General features: G+C 31.1%; 5 protein-coding genes across 5 annotated transcripts; 1 reads left to right on the top strand and 4 right to left on the bottom strand.

The window, feature by feature from the left end:
• Positions 1-14: 14 nt before the first annotated feature.
• On the bottom strand, positions 15-914 carry LOC119666589 (mucin-3A-like). Its single transcript, XM_038075868.1, has 2 exons — positions 316-914; positions 15-165 (listed from the first exon to the last, which is right to left on the bottom strand). Exons 1-2 carry the CDS (start codon positions 855-857, stop codon positions 15-17), a joined length of 693 nt encoding a protein of 230 aa, XP_037931796.1. The 5' UTR covers positions 858-914.
• Positions 915-1,254: 340 nt separating this feature from the next.
• Positions 1,255-5,480, bottom strand: LOC119666590 (mucin-3A-like). Its single transcript, XM_038075870.1, has 5 exons — positions 5,406-5,480; positions 4,491-5,255; positions 3,814-4,446; positions 3,208-3,585; positions 1,255-2,245 (listed from the first exon to the last, which is right to left on the bottom strand). Exons 2-5 carry the CDS (start codon positions 5,216-5,218, stop codon positions 1,255-1,257), a joined length of 2,730 nt encoding a protein of 909 aa, XP_037931798.1. The 5' UTR covers positions 5,219-5,255; positions 5,406-5,480.
• Positions 5,481-5,493: 13 nt separating this feature from the next.
• LOC119666591 (cell wall integrity and stress response component 1-like) lies at positions 5,494-9,892 on the bottom strand (the record flags this gene model as incomplete). The annotated part of the gene is made up of 2 exons (XM_038075871.1): positions 5,494-6,317; positions 9,865-9,892. Coding segments are annotated over 2 exons (852 nt in total), but the record flags the coding sequence as incomplete, so codon positions are not given.
• Positions 9,893-14,649: 4,757 nt separating this feature from the next.
• LOC119669696 lies at positions 14,650-15,362 on the bottom strand. The gene has a single exon (XM_038079698.1). The coding sequence runs from the start codon at positions 15,294-15,296 to the stop codon at positions 14,898-14,900; it is 399 nt and encodes a 132-aa protein (XP_037935626.1). The 5' UTR covers positions 15,297-15,362; the 3' UTR covers positions 14,650-14,897.
• Positions 15,363-17,062: 1,700 nt separating this feature from the next.
• LOC119669681 (PHD finger protein 12) lies at positions 17,063-21,464 on the top strand. Its single transcript, XM_038079679.1, has 6 exons — positions 17,063-17,311; positions 17,471-17,661; positions 17,720-18,159; positions 18,392-18,651; positions 18,721-20,258; positions 20,954-21,464. Exons 1-6 carry the CDS (start codon positions 17,270-17,272, stop codon positions 21,129-21,131), a joined length of 2,649 nt encoding a protein of 882 aa, XP_037935607.1. The 5' UTR covers positions 17,063-17,269; the 3' UTR covers positions 21,132-21,464.
• The last annotated feature ends 41 nt before the right edge of the window (positions 21,465-21,505 follow it).

Raw genomic sequence — 21,505 nt, forward strand, 5'->3', positions numbered from 1 at the left:
CGTTGTTGAGGTGGTCACTGTCGAATCTGTGACGAATGTGTGACTGTAGATGTGTTTGAATCTGTAGATGTGATTGATTCAGTGGTCGATATTGGAATTTCTGATGTCGTTGAATCATCTAACACCGTTGTTGAGGTGGTCACTGTCGAATCTGTGACTGTAGATGTGTTTAAATCTGTAGAAGTGTTTGAGTCTGAAGATGTGATTGATTCAGTGGTCGATATTGAAATTTCTGATGTCGTTGAATCATCTAACACCGTTGTTGAGATGGTCACTGACGAATCTGTGACTGTAGATGTGTTTGATTCTGTAGATGTGTTTGAATCTGTAGATGTGATTGATTCAGTGGTCGATATTGGAATTTCTGATGCCGTTGAATCATTTAACACCGTTGTTGAGGTGGTCACTGTCGAATCTGTGACTGTAGATGTGTTTGATACTGTAGATGTGTTTGAATCTGTAGATGTGATTGATTCAGTGGTCGATATTGGAATTTCTGATGTCCTTGAATCATCTAACACCATTGTTGAGGTGGTCACTGTCGAATCTGTAATTGTAGATGTGTTTGAATCTGTAGACGTGATTGCTTCGGTGGTCGATATTGGAATTTCTGATGTCGTTGAATCATCTAACACCGTTGTTGAGATGGTCACTGTCGAATATGTGACTGTAGATGTGTTTGAATCTGTAGATGTGATTGATTCAGTGGTCGATATTGGAATTTCTGATGTCGTTGAATCATCTAACACCATTGTTGAGGTGGTCACTGTCGAATCTGTGACTGTAGATGTGTTTGAATCTGTAGATCGTGATTGATTCAGTGGTCGATATTGAAATTTCTGATGTCGTTGAATCATCTAACACCGTTGTTGAGATGGTCACTGTCGAATCTGTGACTGTAGATGTGTTTGATCTGTAGATGTGTTTGAATCTGTAGATGTGATTGATTCAGTGGTCGATATTGGAATTTCTGATGTCGTTGAATCATCTAACACCGTTGTTGAGTGGTCACTGTCGAATCTGTGACTGTAGATGTGTTTGATTCTGTAGATGTGTTTGAATCTGTAGATGTGATTGATTCAGTGGTCGATATTGGAATTTCTGATGTCGTTGAATCATCTAACACCATTGTTGAGGTGGTCACTGTCGAATCTGTGATTGTAGATGTGTTTGAATCTGTAGACGTGATTGCTTCAGTGGTCGATATTGGAATTTCTGATGTCGTTGAATCATCTAACACCGTTGTTGAGATGGTCACTGTCGAATCTGTGACTGTAGATGTGTTTGAATCTGTAGAGTGATTGATTCGGTGGTCGATATTGGAATTTCTGATGTCGTTGAATCATCTAACACCGTTGTTGAGATGGTCACTGTCGAATCTGTGACTGTAGATGTGTTTGAATCTGTAGATGTGATTGATTCAGTGGTCGATATTGGAATTTCTGATGTCGTTGAATCATCTAACACCGTTGTTGAGATGGTCACTGTCGAATCTGTGACTGTAGATGTGTTTGAATCTGTAGGAGTGATTGATTCGGTGGTTGATATTGAAATTTCTGATGTCGTTGAAACATCTAACACCGTTGTTGAAATGGTCACTGTCGAATCTGTGACTGTAGATGTGTTTAAATCTGTAGAAGTGTTTGAATCTGAAGACGTGATTGATTCAGTGGTCGATATTGGAATTTCTGATGTCGTTGAATCATCTAACACCATTGTTGAGGTGGTAACTGTCGAATCTGTGATTGTAGATGTGTTTGAATCTGTAGATGTGATTGATTCAGTGGTCGATATTGAAATTTCTGATCTCGTTGAATCATCTAACACCGTTGTTGAGATGGTAACTGTCGAATCTGTGACTGTAGATGTGTTTGATTCTGTAAATGTGTTTGAATCTGTAGATGTGATTGATTCAGTGGTCGATATTGAAATTTCTGATGTCGTTGAATCATCTAATACCATTGTTGAGGTGGTCACTGTCGAATCTGTGATTGTAGATGTGTTTGAATCTGTAGACGTGATTGCTTCAGTGGTCGATATTGAAATTTCTGATGTCGTTGAATCATCTAACACCATTGTTGAGGTAGTAACTGTCGAATCTGTGATTGTAGATGTGTTTGAATCTGTAGACGTGATTGATTCAGTGGTCGATATTGAAATTTCTGATGTCGTTGAATCATCTAACACCGTTGTTGAGATGGTCACTGTCGAATCTGTGACTGTAGATGTGTTTGAATCTGTAGATGTGATTGATTCAGTGGTCGATATTGGAATTTCTGATGTCGTTGAATCATTTAACACCGTTGTTGAAATGGTCACTGTCGAATCTGTGACTGTAGATGTGTTTAAATCTGTAGAAGTGTTTGAATCTGTAGATGTGATTGATTCAGTGGTCGATATTGGAATTTCTGATGTCGTTGAATCATCTAACACCGTTGTTGAAATGGTTACTGTCGAATCTGTGACTGTAGATGTGTTTGAATCTGTAGATGTGATTGATTCAGTGGTCGATATTGAAATTTCTGATGTCGTTGAATCATCTAACACCGTTGTTGAGGTGGTCACTGTCGAATCTGTGACTGTAGATGTGTTTCTGTAGATGTGTTTGAATCTGTAGATGTGATTGATTCAGTGGTCGATATTGGAATTTCTGATGTCGTTGAATCATCTAACACCATTGTTGAAATGGTCACTGTCGAATCTGTGACTGTAGATGTGTTTAAATCTGTAGAAGTGTTTGAGTCTGAAGACGTGATTGATTCAGTGGTCGATATTGAAATTTCTGATGTCGTTGAATCATCTAACACCGTTGTTGAAATGGTTACTGTCGAATCTGTGACTGTAGATGTGTTTGAATCTGTAGATGTGATTGATTCAGTGGTCGATATTGGAATTTCTGATGTCGTTGAATCATTTAACACCGTTGTTGAAATGGTCACTGTCGAATCTGTGACTGTAGATGTGTTTAAATCTGTAGAAGTGTTTGAGTCTGAAGACGTGATTGATTCAGTGGTTGATATTGAAGTTTCTGATGTCGTTGAATCATCTAACACCGTTGTTGAAATGGTTACTGTCGAATCTGTGACTGTAGATGTGTTTGAATCTGTAGATGTGATTGATTCAGTGGTCGATATTGAAATTTCTGATGTCGTTGAATCATCTAACACCGTTGTTGAGGTGGTCACTGTCGAATCTGTGACTGTAGATGTGTTTGAATCTGTAGACGTGATTGCTTCGGTGGTCGATATTGGAATTTCTGATGTCGTTGAATCATCTAACACCGTTGTTGAGATGGTCACTGTCGAATCTGTGACTGTAGATGTGTTTGAATCTGTAGATGTGTTTGAATCTGTAGATGTGATTGATTCAGTGGTCGATATTGGAATTTCTGATGTCCTTGAATCATCTAACACCATTGTTGAGGTGGTCACTGTCGAATCTGTGATTGTAGATGTGTTTGAATCTGTAGACGTGATTGCTTCGGTGGTCGATATTGAAATTTCTGATGTCGTTGAATCATCTAACACCGTTGTTGAGATGGTCACTGTCGAATCTGTGACTGTAGATGTGTTTGAATCTGTAGATGTGATTGAATCTGTAGATGTGATTGATTCAGTGGTCGATATTGGAATTTCTGATGTCCTTGAATCATCTAACACCATTGTTGAGGTAGTAACTGTCGAATCTGTGATTGTAGATGTGTTTGAATCTGTAGACGTGATTGATTCAGTGGTCGATATTGAAATTTCTGATGTCGTTGAATCATCTAACACCGTTGTTGAGGTGGTCACTGTCGAATCTGTGACTGTAGATGTGTTTGAATCTGTAGATGTGATTGATTCAGTGGTCGATATTGGAATTTCTGATGTCCTTGAATCATCTAACACCATTGTTGAGATGGTCACTGTCGAATCTGTGATTGTAGATGTGTTTGAATCTGTAGATGTGATTGATTCAGTGGTCGATATTGAAATTTCTGATGTCGTTGAATCATCTAACACCGTTGTTGAGATGGTCACTGTCGAATCTGTGACTGTAGATGTGTTTGAATCTGTAGATGTGATTGATTCAGTGGTCGATATTGGAATTTCTGATGTCGTTGAATCATCTAACACCGTTGTTGAAATGGTCACTGTCGAATCTGTGACTGTAGATGTGTTTAAATCTGTAGAAGTGTTTGAGTCTGAAGACGTGATTGATTCAGTGGTTGATATTGAAGTTTCTGATGTCGTTGAATCATCTAACACCGTTGTTGAAATGGTTACTGTCGAATCTGTGACTGTAGATGTGTTTGAATCTGTAGATGTGATTGATTCAGTGGTCGATATTGGAATTTCTGATGTCGTTGAATCATCTAACACCGTTGTTGAATGGTCACTGTCGAATCTGTGACTGTAGATGTGTTTGAATCTGTAGATGTGTTTGAATCTGTAGATGTGATTGATTCAGTGGTCGATATTGAAATTTCTGATGTCGTTGAATCATCTAACACCGTTGTTGAGGTGGTCACTGTCGAATCTGTGACTGTAGATGTGTTTGAATCTGTAGATGTGATTGATTCAGTGGTCGATATTGGAATTTCTGATGTCGTTGAATCATCTAACACCATTGTTGAGATGTAGTAACTGTCGAATCTGTGATCTGTAGATGTGTTTGAATCTGTAGATGTGATTGATTCAGTGGTCGATATTGGAATTTCTGATGTCGTTGAATCATCTAACACCGTTGTTGAGGTGGTCACTGTCGAATCTGTGACTGTAGATGTGTTTGAATCTGTAGATGTGATTGATTCAGTGGTCGATATTGGAATTTCTGATGTCGTTGAATCATTTAACACCGTTGTTGAAATGGTCACTGTCGAATCTGTGACTGTAGATGTGTTTAAATCTGTAGAAGTGTTTGAGTCTGAAGACGTGATTGATTCAGTGGTTGATATTGAAGTTTCTGATGTCGTTGAATCATCTAACACCGTTGTTGAAATGATTACTGTCGAATCTGTGACTGTAGATGTGTTTGAATCTGTAGATGTGATTGATTCAGTCGTCGATATTGGAATTTCTGATGTCGTTGAATTATCTAACACCGTTGTTGAGGTGGTCACTGTCGAATCTGTGACTGTAGATGTGTTTGATTCTGTAGATGTGTTTGAATCTGTAGATGTGATTGATTCAGTGGTCGATATTGGAATTTCTGATGTCGTTGAATCATCTAACACCATTGTTGAGGTGGTCACTGTCGAATCTGTGACTGTAGATGTGTTTAAATCTGTAGAAGTGTTTGAGTCTGAAGATGTGATTGATTCAGTGGTCGATATTGAAATTTCTGATGTCGTTGAATCATCTAACACCGTTGTTGAGATGGTCACTGACGAATCTGTGACTGTAGATGTGTTTGATTCTGTAGATGTGTTTGAATCTGTAGATGTGATTGATTCAGTGGTCGATATTGGAATTTCTGATGTCGTTGAATCATCTAACACCGTTGTTGAGGTGGTCACTGTCGAATCTGTGACTGTAGATGTGTTTGAACTGTAGATGTGTTTGAATCTGTAGATGTGATTGATTCAGTGGTCGATATTGGAATTTCTGATGTCCTTGAATCATCTAACACCATTGTTGAGATGGTCACTGTCGAATCTGTGATTGTAGATGTGTTTGAATCTGTAGACGTGATTGCTTCGGTGGTCGATATTGAAATTTCTGATGTCGTTGAATCATCTAACACCGTTGTTGAGATGGTCACTGTCGAATCTGTGACTGTAGATGTGTTTGAATCTATAGAAGTGTTTGAGTCTGAAGACGTGATTGATTCAGTGATTGATATTGAAGTTTCTGATGTCGTTGAATCATCTGACACCGTTGTTGCATCTGAGGCTGTATATGTTACAGATGTTTGTGAACCTGTAGGTATATTTTGCTCAGTGGTAGATTCTGATGTTGAATCAACCTTAGATATATTTTCTCTGATAGTTGTTATTGTTATTGGATCAACTGTTACTATAGTGCTGATGAAGCTTTTAGTCGTTTGTGTCAAATCGGTTATTGGAATTGAGTTTGTGGTACTCGTGTGTATTTCAGTGGAGTTCGTATTTGTTGCAGGATTGATAGCAGTTGTGTTTAATGTTGAAGTTGTACTGTAAGAAAGTGTTGTTTCTGTAAGTTTATTTGTTTTTGTTGTTGATGTCGTTGCATACGAAGTAGTAGGTTGTACTGTTGCTGGACTTTCAATCTCATCGTCGAAGTCGTTGCAATATGTGGTTTGTTCTTCCTCTTCATCACAGTCATCACATATGTAGCATTGAAGTATATTCGATTTAACTAAAAATAATCTAATGTTATTCTCTAAATCACAAATAGTTAGTGTAAGGTTTAGTCTTAGCATTAAGTTAATAATGGTTAAAAGGATTTTATATATATAAATTTATGTAATCGTTAATTTACACATTATAGAAAACTAATAAAATAGAAATTTTATTAAATAAAATAAATATATATTAAATATATATTGATTACATAATTTAATTGTATTCATAATATATAGCATTTGAAAATGAATTGAACTTTATTAACTGTGATAATAATAGTACATGATAATCTAGATATGCACCCAGTCCATTTATATTGGTCGCACAACAGAATTGATAGTAAAATCGATTTATCTAGACATGCTTCAAGAAAAATACAAGAAAAATGGAGAGGAAACGTGAAATTAGGACCAAGTGACAGAGAACTGAAACTAATAAAATGTTCAAGTAAATTTATTTATACAGTAGATATAGCATCGAATTTCTAGAGCATGAGAAATCATATTGAAAAAATATTTATTATTTTTTTCTAAATGTCTCTGGGTATTATTATTTTTACATTTAACATTTTTAAATGTTAAAGAGTAAATCTTTTCTTAACTCGATACACTTTTCTCAACGGTGGCTTATCTTCTTAAGCCGCTTTATCATAAAAATATGCAATACGATACTTATGACTGATTCAATAATGTTGCAAAGTAAGCTTCAGTGGTTTTCAGTGGCGTAACTACATTTTTTAGGCCTGTAAGCAAATTCTAACTAAGGGGCCCCTACCAACATACTAAGGGGCCCCTCTTTTTATACTCTTTACACGAAAAAATGTGAAAAGGATGTATAAGGTTTGTCAAGATTTTCGTAACGCATTAAAGGAAACGTCGGAAATATCATTAAGTATATATCAGTACAATATATATATACTTTTTCAGTTCAAACTACTCTCTCAGCTTTTGAACTCTTCGAACGAAACTTTACACACATACTTTTCGGGAGCCATTTGGTTTGATTGAAATTGGACGTCTATTTCTTGTATCTGTGATATAAACTTAACAATCGGATATGAGGTTTCTCCGTTTTTAATAAAGGTATTCAAATGGAATTTGGTGTATACAGTACTGATATTTGCAAAAGACAACGTACAAAATTATTTTCAAATAGGTTTAAATCTAGATATAGCTTCCATATAAGTCTCTCGATTAAGACACATATTTTTCTTAGAAAAACTTTTTTATTTTATAAATAGGTTTAATATTTTATTTGAAGTACATACATATTATGTACTTTAAATTTAAAATTTACGTATCTTTTATAAAATGCAATATGAAGTTAATCCAACAAAAAACGTTTCGTCCCACTTTTGAGAATTTATTAAAAATAAATACAATGAATACAAAAATTTATAGTGGGGCCCCCTAAATTCGGGGGCCCGAAAGCGTTGCTTCCAGTTGCTTCCCTGTAGTTACGCCACTGGTGGTTTTGTAACGTTTTTCGATGCAGTGAATCAGAAACAAGTTTTTTCCCTTTCAAAAAACAGTAGCCGTGGTTTTGCGGGCGACTGTTTTGTTTTGAGTATTCTTTTGTTTCGGAAGAGTAATCCATAGGGAGTCCAACTTACTGAAACAGTTCTAACAGAGTTAAAAAAATTGCGGTTTGCAAAAACAAGTGCAGAGCTTTTTTATGTGGAGATCTTCAAACTATATACAATCTCAGAAAGCCTAATGATTATTTGACTGTGGCTTTATAAACAGTCAATCTCCCACTTTTTTACTGTTGCTTACAATCATGCAGAGGTCTTGTAGACTTCACTTAATTATTTAGCAGCAGCCACAATATTATTTTTTTAAAAACAAAAATTCAATTACGCGTTTCGCTATATCTTAACAAACGCATGAGGTCGGTCAATGAAAAATATTATTAAATATACTTTTGGCTGCAAAAGTAGATTATCATTTTTACGATTGTATTTTTGTTCTTTCAATCTTTTCTGCTTAATTTTGGGCTCAAAAACTTTTGTTTGTCCCCCGTTATGGAAAACTATTTTCTATAGTGAGAAATTATAATTTTTCTTTAAGCACTGAGTTCTTATGCTTATATACCATATATTGTATCTTTAAGTATGCTACAAGTATCAGAGTATTTTTTTTTCTATCTAATAACGGTTTAATTAAATACACATTGCAATTAAAATATCTATGTTGTTTACTATATTAATAATAATAATTTTTCTCACAATAGATTTTTAAAGTGCTTTGGGTGAATCACTTATGAAAGTAACATTTTGAAAATGGAATAATCTATTAACTGATATGTAAAATTGATATAAAAAATGTTTATCACAATAAAGAGGCATTTTAACAAGCCACTTATATGAAATAAATTATTTATAAACTTTAATTATTTCCTATTTTCAGTTAAACAAATGGCAGAGAAAAGGACAAAAGATAGTAACAGAATGGGAGAGAAACATTTATTAATTATTTTATTAATAAATCTTATCTATACGGGAAATTGATATAGTATACATACCAAGTATACATAACTATTCTTTTTATTCAATCTTTTTCAATTTTTATCCTTTATGCAATTGCATTATGTAGATATATAGAATTATCTTAACTAACTAATGAATCTCTGAAATAATTTTCATTCTATAAAAATAGGTTCAGATTTTTAAAAAATATAATAAATCTTCAGAGAATAATTTATTTGTATTAAATTTCAAATGTATTAATAGAAATTATTAATTATATATAATTTTCTATAAAATAAAGTGCCTTATTATGCCCCAAATTATAAACTCTAATTTCATCAGAGACCAAGTAGCAGTTTGGTGAAAGCAAAGTGGCTTGGTGCCTAAAAAATGTAGTTTTATCTGTCTATCAATAGAAGACAGATAACAGAAGGGAAGAAAAACAGACATTGCATGCTGTTTGCAACTAATTAGATCGTTAAAGGACAATTTATAGCCTGAAGACTGTATTTGGCAATGAAAAACAACCTTGTCTTTATTGTAGAGCATCAAGACAAGGCATGGCCGCAAACGTAATCTCCAACGATACAATTTCAAGTTTTATCTTAACATCACTCATAATATTTCTTTTAAAATATTCATTACGGATTTAATGAAAAAATGTTCAGAATTGTCTCATCGCCTATATTTTTAGATTTATCCGTTATAGACTTAATTTTTTTTTCTCAAACTTAAAGAAGTTTCAGTGATATTTTAGTCCAAAAATGAGGTTATGGTTAAGGACTTTGAGTAATTTTTATGTTTTAAAGTAATTGAAATATTGGAAAAATATTGGTTTCAGTGTTTTGAGTTAAATAGAAATTTTTAAGAAATCCTTTTTTTATTTAATCCACTCTCGTTTGCAAAACTATCAAGTCCACTGTAAAAAATCTTATTTGCATTTTACTTGTTTGATTTTATATATATATATATTTTTTTTTTTTTAAAAAAAAATTCATATAAGCATATTGTAGTTTTTTATTTTATATTCTACATTATTTTTGTTTATTGTGTATTTTCATTAATTAAATAATTATTTACACTTTAAATTCACCTTTGCTTATTACAAATAAAACACAAATAAATATGCTTAATAATTTCATTTTGAAACGATGACCAAATTTAAATAAATTATTGGAACTTTTTTAAATATACTATAACATATATTCTGTATTTAAATATATATAATGTATATCATATCCTTTTTTGATTTACATAAAGTCGTTTGTATACTCGTACAATTTTATTTCCGCTAATTTTTTCGTGTTAAATGTCGATTGAAACTGATTTTTCGTATTAATAGTTTTTATATATATAATTGCGGTTCTTCAGATTATTTTGTGATAATTACTGATAATGATATAAGATACTTTAAAAAGCTTTATAATATTTATTTTCGTTTTTTTTTTTTTGGTTTTTGTTTATCAAATGTGTGTAATTTAGTGCAAAATCGCATTTTAAATGTTTGCTTTACGAACGCAAAGCAAATACTTCTCTTGCATTTAAGACAAAATGGGAAGAATGTATTCAATTTTTATCAAAATATAAACAATAATTAGAAGTGATTTTTCTAAAACAAATGAGTGTTCCAATAAAACTTTTCTAAAGAATTATCATTCATAAATTCTTAACTGCAAGGCATGACTACTAATACAAATATTTTTTTTTATTGAAAAACAAATACAAAAAATTATATAGCAGTAAGGTTATTAATAAAAGCATGGGAACTTAGGCCCTCAGCTGGGATTCAAGACAAAAATTTTATTTTACAAATAAAGATAGATATACTAAGAGTCAATTTGACAATGTACGCTTAAGCGTCGATTAAACACTCAAACGATATTTATTAAAATTTCAAGTGATGTTTTGGAGCACAATATTGAACTAACATAAGGGTTATGGTTGGTTGGGTAGGAGTGGAAACCTTATGACTAAAGCCAAATTTAAGCTTAAGTAATGGCGTGTTGTTATATCATGCATTAGCATTGTTCGTACATGGACCAAGATTCTCAAAAGGACCGCAGTGTTCAATATACGAACTATGGAAAGTGAACCAACCTAACAAGTCTATTAACTTGACCACGTGAACCAAGATTCCCGAAAGTTCCGTAGTGTTCAACATACGAACAGCGCTGATAGATACGATTCCCCCATTCAATGGAAAGTGAACCAATCTGACAATGTCTAATTTTGTATAATGACAACTCTGTCAGGTGGGCACGAAAAGGGCCTTGAGAGTAGATATCTTCTCTTAGCAAATGATTAACACTGCCATATTAGGTGGAAAGCAGTTTTCTTCTCATCCGCAGAGCCATAACCTCGACAAAAGTCTTTATAGGGTATAAATAAAGACAGTCTATAGTATGTCTTCCTAAGCCGTAGTGTTAAGCAGATTACGCCTTAGTTGAAAAATGGATTGATACGATTATTTTCCAGTTTGGGCCAGATCGGTTTTGAGAACTGGCAGTAGTTTTCTTCTACTCAAGTTTGTTTAGCCAAATTTAGGGAGCAGAATACCTACAATGTCAGGGAGCAGAATGCCTACTTCAACAATCTCGTCTACTCTGCAGTTTCTTAGGATGACTTGCATCTAGATGCTCATATGAACTTGATACTAACAAGCTTAGCTAACTCGTTAAGGGAAAGCCGCCATTCTTGAACTATTAAGGATGTAACTTTAGTGCTTATGAGAGATGTGATAGCAGCTTGGCTGTCCGAGATAATATAGTTGCACAGGATTCGCCATTATTTCTGCATAAGAGGCTCTGCAGTTGAAGTGCTCTGATACTGTCATTGCTATTCATCCCTTCAGTATAAATGCCCCTCTAGTTATCTTTACTACGATTAAGAAAACCGAACCCCAACTGTATTAGTTGTTATTTCAAATAACTAACTAACAAATGCTAATTCAATATACTGGCGTGCCCTTTGTCAATTCTAAACCAGCGGGAGAGAACACTATTGAATCTGATTGTTATTAAAAAAGCTTGCTCTTTTATCGGAAGCTGAGAAGGCAGTCAGTGAAGAAACCAAAAAGAGCTTTCATGATGGTGAAACGTAGAGCTCAAGTAATTTGTAATGCCGCCATCCTTATTTTATAGAGCAGTTTTATATAATTCGTCTTTTTAGGTGACTTAAGGGTTGAGCATTGTAATTGTGCATTCTAAAACTGTCCTTAAATATTAAAGATAAATGTAAATTCTTATATTTATTTTGTATATAAGCGAAAATAAAGTCAAATAAGCTATTATTATGACTTTTTCTTAAAAAAAATTGACTTTAAAAGGTTATTATTACAAACAATAACTGAGAAAACTGCATCTTATGTAGTTTGATTTAATTTTTAATAGTTGGAAAGCAGAAACTTAATTCAGTACTGCATAAATATAATTATTTGTATTAGTATAGTTTTCATCGATAATTGCTTAAGATTGATAATATTGAAATAAACTGACTATGATCAACCTTTCAAATAGGCTGGATTGATTTTAGTTTTGTTTACCATTCAATTGTGTGTTAATAATGGATTGAAATATGCATACATATTGTCTTTCGATTCATATTGTGCGAACTTTAGTTCCTCAAACCTCCTATTATAGGGGTTTGAGGAACTCCCGTGATAGTGTATTGGTCAATATCACAACTTATCAAAGATTTGTTATTCCAAACCATCAGCTATAGTTAAATATATTTAATATATATATATATTTATTTCTATTTGAGCCAGTGCACTTGAACACTTTTACTCTTTCTTAACTCGAGGTATTTTTAAAATCCCTCTTTACGCCTTGACTGAATTATTGTTTATCACTTCATCAGACTAAGCAATAATTGACCTCAGATCTGCACACCTTCCCGAGGAGCCTGTAACCATTCTGAGATTTGATAACGCGATGTTGGTAAGTCTGTCAGTCTTCACTAATAATTTCAGGACTCTATCCTTTATATATATATATATATAAATTTCTATACTTAAGTGGAAATATAAAACGTAAATACAATATTAAAGAGTAGCTTTGAAGTATATTCCTAGGATTTTATATTACAGTATTGGTCTTTTTTATTGTATATAATTATGAATACATAATATTTAAAAAAATAATTTTCTTTTATATATTTATAAGCCGTTAAGGCTTGATAGTAACGAAAATTTTTAGCTACTAATATTTTTCCTCACAATAAAACCTTTATATAAAGCAAAAATAAATGTATATTTATAACGTCATTAAATTATAGTATTATATTAAAATAGAAATTTATAAGCTGTCTAAGTAATAATGGCTTATTACTCATTATCGCAATAGCAATAAATTTGAGAACAATCTTCCATATCTATAATGGTCTATTATTATATATCTGATAAAGAAATAATTATATTTCTTTACAATGTTAAAGAAAGCAAATATTCATAAACATATTCAACTCAATCCCATTTATCTAAATTAGTTTTCTAAAGAAATAAAAGAAATTCTTTCAATATCTAAAGAAATATTATAGTTAAATAATTAAAGTAACAAATTCTTTAAGCATCTAAAGATAAGTTTTTTTATTGCACAATATTGCATTATGTGTATTTTATGCTGATAAGGAGTTAAAACTAATTTTTTAAATAAACATGCAAATAAATAAGAAATGCATAAACTACATTAGGTAGTAATAGTTGTGATTAATTTGTTCTCAGAATATATATTCAGCTTTTTAAATGGGGGCGTCCCAGAAATAAAAACATTCACGAATGCATGTGAGCTTGAAAAGCATGTGATTAAAATAAACTAGAGAAATTCTTCTCGATATCTGATAAGATTTTATTTATTTGTCGGAAATGATGTGTTGAAGCATTATTCCTTAAAATTACAATATTTAAATCAACAATAAAGTCTCATTAAAAAAGAAATTGCTTCATATATTTTTTTTAAATAAAAAGAATTTCAGTTGAATATTACAGCACATAATGTTTGTAGCGACATCTGTGCGACACTGGGCAAAAAAATTAACATACTGACCGAAGACCGTATATAAATAACTTTGACTTAATACGGCCTTCACATGCAAGTAATTTATAAAGAAACATGTTTGATATACTAACAAATATCAATTGATATTAATTTAATAAACATTATTATTTAAAAATAGAAACAAAAAAATTAATGATTAAAAAATATAAAAAATGTATAAGCGTAAGTGTAGAAATGCACATGTTAATAATAAATGCAAATCCAAATGAAAATATGAAAATGTTATTGAAAACATTTAATTTATGCGGCATTTAGCAATAATTTATATTTCGATCAATTGAAACTCAAGCCGCGCAATCTTAAAAGTTTTTTACACATTCAGCGTCTTTTTAATGTTACGGTCTTTGATGTTTTCATAAAAATACGGTCTTCGACGTCTTTCTAATGATACGGTCTTTGGCGTGTTTACAATAATACGGTCTTGGGAATAAATTTTTATAATTTCAATTAATAATTAATTGATAATTAATAATTGGTATTGTTTGACACTGCATTTTTTCTGAAAACAACAGATCATAATAAAAACTCATGAATAAAGCATTTATTTATTGCTTTGAAGACATGGACCCATGTGAAATTAACTAATAACAATATTTAAGCAAATATTCTAAATATTACTAGAAACCAAATTCAGTAAATCGATTAAATTCCAGTTAAATAAATTTCAAATAAGTAAACTTTCAATTTCATTAGATGCTGATTTTTCTGTATTCATGATTAGCAATTATGCCAGTAAATAAACATTTACTAAAACACTTTAACATGATAAAAATTAAATATTAAACTACATCGTTTTAAAATGTAATACATTATAGTTTTATTATTAAATAAAATAATGACTCACCAAAAACAAAATATTTTTGCATAACATTTTCTTAACTGGCAGTAAAAATGGTATATTGGGACCTTATTTTATCACCACAAGATACCAAATCAAACTGTACTGTCTATTATTATTCCCTATGAAGACGATAGTGTCAACACTATTCTATATATACAATTTTATTAACTTTGAATTTGCGCAGATAATTTAATAAAAAAATAATATTTAGTGATTGCGTATTGCTTCATGTTAATAACATATCGATCTTTCCAATGTAAAATTATATTCATCCGCCGCATCTATGGACATTTGTCGCGTTAAAACTGCCAAAATACCGTCCACTTCCAATTGTGTTACTTCGAAAACGTTGTTTGTGTTAAGTTGCGGTGCGAATTCGAACGGCACATCCTGAACGTAAGGCACTGGGCCACTGGAACTATTTATTGTTGTTGGATTGTATACATTATATGATGTAGGTAGTGCTGGCATCGGCGGATATACAAATGGTTGATTGGGCTCCTTGGGTGGATCGTCTTCGGCCTTCCTTTCCACAAAAATGAAGTCATCACCATTACTTTGAGGACCTTGAATAGCTTCTTCTGGTGGTGTATCTGGTTTATCCTTCTTTTTAGAGAAAAACGACAACATTTTTAGTAAAATATGTTTAATTTAACTAATTTATGAAATAATATCAAAAATGTTTTTAATTGCGAATAAAATTTTAATTTTTTTTGTTTTGCTTTTTTTTCTTAATAAAGACGCAGGGTTGTATTTGTTTGTTTTAATTGATATTATTGATTACACTCCAGATTTTATATACAACGAGAATTCAGCAAAATAAGATTTAATTATAAAACTTAATAATAAGATAGATAAATTTTGATTATACACAAATGTTATATTTAAGCGTATTTGAAAACTTTTTTGTGTTTCCTTTTTTACAAATTTTGTAAAATTTCTTGTCAGATATTTTTTAATTTTATTTTGATGAAAACTGTTTTTTGAGTATAATATATATTATGACTGTGTACGAGTTCGAGTAAATAGATGGTAAATTTAAGCAAATAGTAAATTATGTCGGTATGACACCGAAAGTTGGTATTTACCAAAATTTTGAATAGGGTAAATTAGATAAAAATTTGGTAAGTTAGGTGTTACCATTGTGAAAATACCAAAAACCAAAAATAATAAATAAGTGCAATAAATATATAAATAAATAAATATTTACATAATTGCAGTGCATAAAGTTCCTATGAAATTTCCGGCCTAAATATAAATATGATATGTTCGGTTGTAGAATATCATACAAATAAATGTAAAAGCAATGAACACAAAAAATATTTAAATATATTGCAAAAATTGTATAGAATATAATATTACTATAACTTTACTATATTATTTTTATATTATTCTCAGGTTATATTTCAATTCAATATTTCAATTCTCAGGTTATACTTACTAACGAGAACTGTTTCGAGTTGTCAGAACGTTTGTCGAGAACTTGTACCAGTGAATATTGTAAGATTATATGGAGCATAGTATTTCTTTTAAAATTTTTTTGCCAAATTATGAAGTATATTTTTACATATTACTACAATTGTATTAAATAATCGATTTTTGAGATATAAAATAATTTTATGTCATATGATTGAATGTGAAATAAAATTAAAACATTTCTTTATGAAAAAATTTCGTATTTTAAATTTGTTTATACATGTTAGTATTTATATTTATATAGTTACAGTTAAACTTTAATGCTCTGTTAAATTAAATTTTAGTAATTCTAAAATATCATAGATCACAACCTGCTATTTTAGAAACTGTGTAATACCGTTTTGGATATGATACTAATAATGATACTAATGATAACCTATGATACTAATAATTTATTGTAATGTTAATGTTTTGATATGTTTTCTATATTTTCATTTTACTATATTATTGTTATAAATTTTATAGTAATTTTTCCATACTAATTTCTGTTTTTTAGTTCTTATATCTTATGTTACAAAAACTAAAATTTGGAGATTTACAATGGAGCACATCTGAGTACTCGATAGAATATGAAATACTAAAAAATACAAATCTGAAATAGTTTTTAGTTAAATTATTTTTAATGCGAATTATTTTAACGTGTAAATCTAATGTTATATATATATGTATCTAAAAAACGAAAGAATCGAAATGATAGAACAAAAAGGTAAAAAAAAATCTATTTTTATTTATATATATAGAATTGCATTGCTTAAAAATTTTTTTTTGTAATTTATAATATTCATAATTTTCATATTATATATTATAAATATTAATTATTTTATTTACGTTATAAATTATTTTACCTTTTTTATACAGAATTATATATTTTATATATACAAAATATATTATGTAAACATATTCATTATATATAAATTGTTGATGTACATATAAGTTTGTTGATCCTAAACATTAAAATATCACGTTTTTCCGAACAATTGTAATCAAATTCGTGGGCTGGTAACTCTAGGAAAATAAGTTGAATTAATGTCAAACATTCAGAGAAAGCTAGAGTCCTTTTTCAATAATATATTTATATTTTGGTATATTCAATTAAAAATAATAAAATAAATAATAAAAAATTGAAAATGGCAAAGGTCGAATTGGATCCAAATCTTAGCATAATGGAGGTAAGCAAGTATAGCAGAATTAAGTTGATAGCAAATTTCTACAAAAACGTTGAAGATGGTAATCGAATGGAAACGCGCAATTGTCTCATTGGGTAGAGACAAAAAGTAAAAGTTCCATAAGTACAGTAATATTTTTTAAATGTAATATGTTTCTTATAGCAAATACAAGTGCTCATAAAACCACCACCAAGTGAAGATGAGAAAATAACATTACGTCCAACAAATTCAAAACATCCTTATTATAAACGACCTGGAAGAGGGCACAATCATGATTTATGTGATGCTTGCGAGGAAGGAGGTGATTTACTTTGTTGTGATAGATGTCCATCTAGTTTTCATTTACAGTGCCAGTAAGTAGTCGTACACGTGTACGCTGTGTTTTCGCGCCTAAACGATTTTCTTTTATAGCGATCCTCCACTAAATGAAGAGGATATACCAATTGGACAGTGGTTATGCCATAGTTGTCGGATGACTTTAAAAACAGCACCATCATCTAAAGCAAATTCTGTTGAACGCACTCTATCAACAACAGCACTTTCAAGCAATCGACGAGATAGTACGCGACCGAATACACCTTTTACAATAGGTACTGATGTGGAAACGAACTCCGTTAAGGCTCGAAATCTACGTAAAAGGAGTGTTAGCAATGCTTCATTTAGCAGTGATCCAAGCAATACTGAAAAATATTTAACAAAATTACCCTTTGGTATACAACAGGCTTTGGATCCAAATAAAAAACCAACACCATTAGATGAACTAATTAAAGCAGCAAGTATTTTGAATCCGAAGCAATTCGAACTGCCGAGAGAACTGGAGATACATTCGCAGTTTCCTGGCAATGATAAAGGTACATTATGTGAAATATTTATGGCAATTTGTTTTTAAGTTATATAATAATATATATAGTGAAATAATTTTTTATTTATATAAAAGTTTTGTTTTAATATTGCTGTGATTGAAAATTATGTGGTTTGTTTTCGTTGCTTTTGGGTTCAATAAGCACAAAATTTTTTTTCTAAATTTATTTTTTTATAACCATTGAATAATTCTTTTATAATATGTAAAAATTTTTATTTTAGTTGAACCTATAAGAAATAATGGAAACAGCAATAAAAAAGTTAATATACGCCGTAATTCAAAACCTTATGAATTAGATTCACAAGGCTTAGTACCTCTTCCAGCTAAAACCTGTTTTTATTGTCGGAAGTCCTGTAAAAAAGCCCCGCTCGTGGCATGCGATTATTGTCCGCTCTTTTTTCATCAAGATTGTTTAGATCCTCCAATGACAGCACTTCCAACCGGATTATGGATGTGTCCAAATCATGTAGAAAATTTTATAGTGAGCAATAAATACAAATAATTTGTTACAATTTAATTTACAAATGAAACTATTATTTGTTTTATCTAGGATCGTAATTTGGTGAGCAGCATTTCGCTTACGGAACGCGTACGTCTTTGGGACAAATTTTCGAAACCGTTTGATCATGAAGCTGTAAAAATGGAGTTTTTTCGTCGTGTACATATGCGTAATCCCCCATTTCGTATAAAAATTCCAGTGCATCCGCGGGAATCAATTGAAATTCCTCCTATGGTTAGATATCATTATGACAACCCTCCACCCCTACTGCCATCTTTAAAAGAAACACTTCGTTATGATATAGTCAAAAGACGTAAAGGGCTCTGTAATAATTCATCGAACCAAGCACCAGTAGAAAGCGTAGCCGAATCGTTAGTTAAAGATTTGGAAGCCTTGCAAAGTGCTAAGGCAAAATTTCGGGAAATACAAAAGGAATTGGGTAATGCAATAGATTTAAGTAGTAGTGATGAAGATGAAGCGAAAAGTGTTGAAAACAAAGAAACAGAGCAAAGTAATGAAGGTGAGGAAAATCAAAATGATGCAAAAACAACTGCAAATATTAAAGATAAAACACAAAAGAGCAACAAAAAACGTACAAAACGAATTGAAGATTCAACTACAAAAACAACAGAGGATAAGTTAGAAGATACAATAAAACGAGATGAAAAAGATGAGAAAGATGAACTTGAAAAAGAAGAAAAAGTTAAAAGTGAGTCTGACGATATTGACGATGAGCTTGAAAGAAAAATTGATGAAGAATTACGATGTTTAGATGTTTCCTTAATAAAAAAATTAGCCTTCCAACGTGTACAACAAATCATTAAAGAGTATCCAGAACTAGTAGTACAATATCAAAATCGATCTGCGTCAAAGAAAATAAGAGAAATCACAAAAAGTTCAATAGATTCAAAATTACCATCAGAAATATTGGCGCCAGAAGATGTCCGCGGTCTTGCTATAATGTTTACTGGTGAATCTTCATCACTATTACTAAAGGACCAAGCGGCTATGAAAGAACAAGCATTATTAGATATAGATCCAGTTTTAGGAACTGCTGCTGCGATAGCTGCCGCTGAACAAGAGGTACAAAAATATATACCCAAGATTTGGACAGATGAAGAAAAAGTCTATGATATAGCAACACGTTTACAAATAAAATTTGTTGAAGCAAAAATTAGAGCGCGCGGAGTACTAACGCCATTATATGACTCACTTGACGATAACCTTTGGTTTGGTAATATAGAATTGCAATCGTCATTTTTTATGCGATATAGAAGCATAAATATAGGATTTGGTAGTTCAACACTCGATGTAAATCTTTCTATGTATGGTAGCTGCAGGCGCATTTCACCGAAACATGCAACCATATTCTATGATGATTTTGCGAAATCTTTCGAGTTAATTAATTATTCTGAATTTGGTACAGAGATTAATGGACAACTGTATACCTGCGATTTTGAAGAAAGTGCAATCATCCCAGCAAAAAAATACAAACACGAAAATCTGGAAGTGCAAAAACGTGTACAAGAACTGCTAGATACGCGACGAGGAATAAAAAGGCATTACTATGTTTGCGACGAAATATCAACGTACGTATTAATAATTGTTTTAATTATATATAAAATTAAAAAATGAAAGTGAGGTTATATTCGTACTATGAAAAGCTACATGTTATATATATTCTACATATAGGTATATTTAACTGCATATCTGCAATATATCCAAATATAAAGTTAGAATTTTGCATTTTAATCGTGTAGAGTTACACGGTTATACTAGATTCGATCAAAGATAAAGTTGATTCTGATCAAAATTGCTATTAGAAAATAAAGTATACTTTCCACGTGAATTAATTAAATTATAGCAAATTTTATAAGATTGGTTAAAGTAAAATATCTATGTGTAGTAGGCGGTATAAGAAAATAGATGCCCACATGATTGAATAGCGATCGTATAAGACTGAGAAGAGCAGAAAGCATTGATTATAGAACCATCGATCATCCAAGAAATTCAGTTTTTAGCAAGAATAACGATTTTAAATCATTTATAAAGTATAGCATGAAACTATAGGAAATTATTGTTAATTTTTTATTTTATTTATTTTTTGTTTATTATATGCAAAATAGCATTACATATGTGGTATACTTTGATGGAATTATCTATTATTTGGATTAAAATGTAAACTTTAACAGTATAATTTATATATTAAATATTTATTTAATATTTATTTCACATTTAAATATTCTGTATTAATGTTTAAAATAATTTTTACTTTTTCATATAGAATGGCACCCCCACATCAGACAGTGTGCAAATGTTCGTCGTTAGTGAATCCAGCGATTTCACCTGCTGCTTGGGAAGGTACAGCTTTACTAAAACACGGATCTTTAATAAGATTCGGTTGTATGTCATTTGTTTTCTCAATACCTGATTTTGGATTTTGTTGTGGACAAGATTATTGATCGATTGAAGAGATTAATTAGATTAATTGATTAGGAAAACAGACGTTATTGTTGCAATATTTACGCTATTGCAACTGGTTGTTATATAAATAGTACAAGAGCATAATTTATACAAAATGTATATTTTTATTATCATTTTATTTAGACTTCTTCCTTATTTTTTTTAAAATGATTGGCCTTTTTGTACCTAACGACTTCTTTTCATTGTTTTATTAGTAACTACTTGCTTATTTATAGTTTTTAGCAATTTAATAATTTTAACTTAAGAATTCAAAATGCATGTATTTAAAATTCTCATATAAGCCGTTTTAAACTAAATTATTTGAATACTGTACTCAAAACTAAATATTTAAAATATTAAGTTTATAAAAATT

The sequence above is a fragment of the Teleopsis dalmanni genome, chromosome 1 (genome assembly GCF_002237135.1).
Source record: "Teleopsis dalmanni isolate 2A chromosome 1, ASM223713v2, whole genome shotgun sequence".
NCBI classification, from domain to species: Eukaryota; Metazoa; Arthropoda; class Insecta; order Diptera; family Diopsidae; genus Teleopsis; species Teleopsis dalmanni.

Coding starts and splice junctions, on each gene's coding strand:
- LOC119669681 (XM_038079679.1), top strand. CDS start 17,270: ATGGCAAAGGTCGAATTGGATCCAAATCTTAGCATAATGGAG. Junction 18,160..18,391: donor GTTTCCTGGCAATGATAAAG/GTACATTATGTG, acceptor TTTTTATTTTAG/TTGAACCTATAAGAAATAAT. Junction 18,652..18,720: donor ATCATGTAGAAAATTTTATA/GTGAGCAATAAA, acceptor TGTTTTATCTAG/GATCGTAATTTGGTGAGCAG.
- LOC119666590 (XM_038075870.1), bottom strand. CDS start 5,218: ATGGTGTTAGATGATTCAACGACATCAGAAATTCCAATATCGACCACT. Junction 4,447..4,490: donor GTGACCACCTCAACAACGGT/GTTAGATGATTC, acceptor TATCGACCACTG/AATCAATCACATCTACAGAT. Junction 3,586..3,813: donor ACATCTACAGATTCAAACAC/ATCTACAGTCAC, acceptor AGATTCAATCAC/ATCTACAGATTCAAACACAT.
- LOC119666589 (XM_038075868.1), bottom strand. CDS start 857: ATGATTCAACGACATCAGAAATTTCAATATCGACCACTGAATCAATCA. Junction 166..315: donor ACATCTACAGATTCAAACAC/ATCTACAGAATC, acceptor AGATTTAAACAC/ATCTACAGTCACAGATTCGA.
- LOC119669696 (XM_038079698.1), bottom strand. CDS start 15,296: ATGTTGTCGTTTTTCTCTAAAAAGAAGGATAAACCAGATACACCACCA.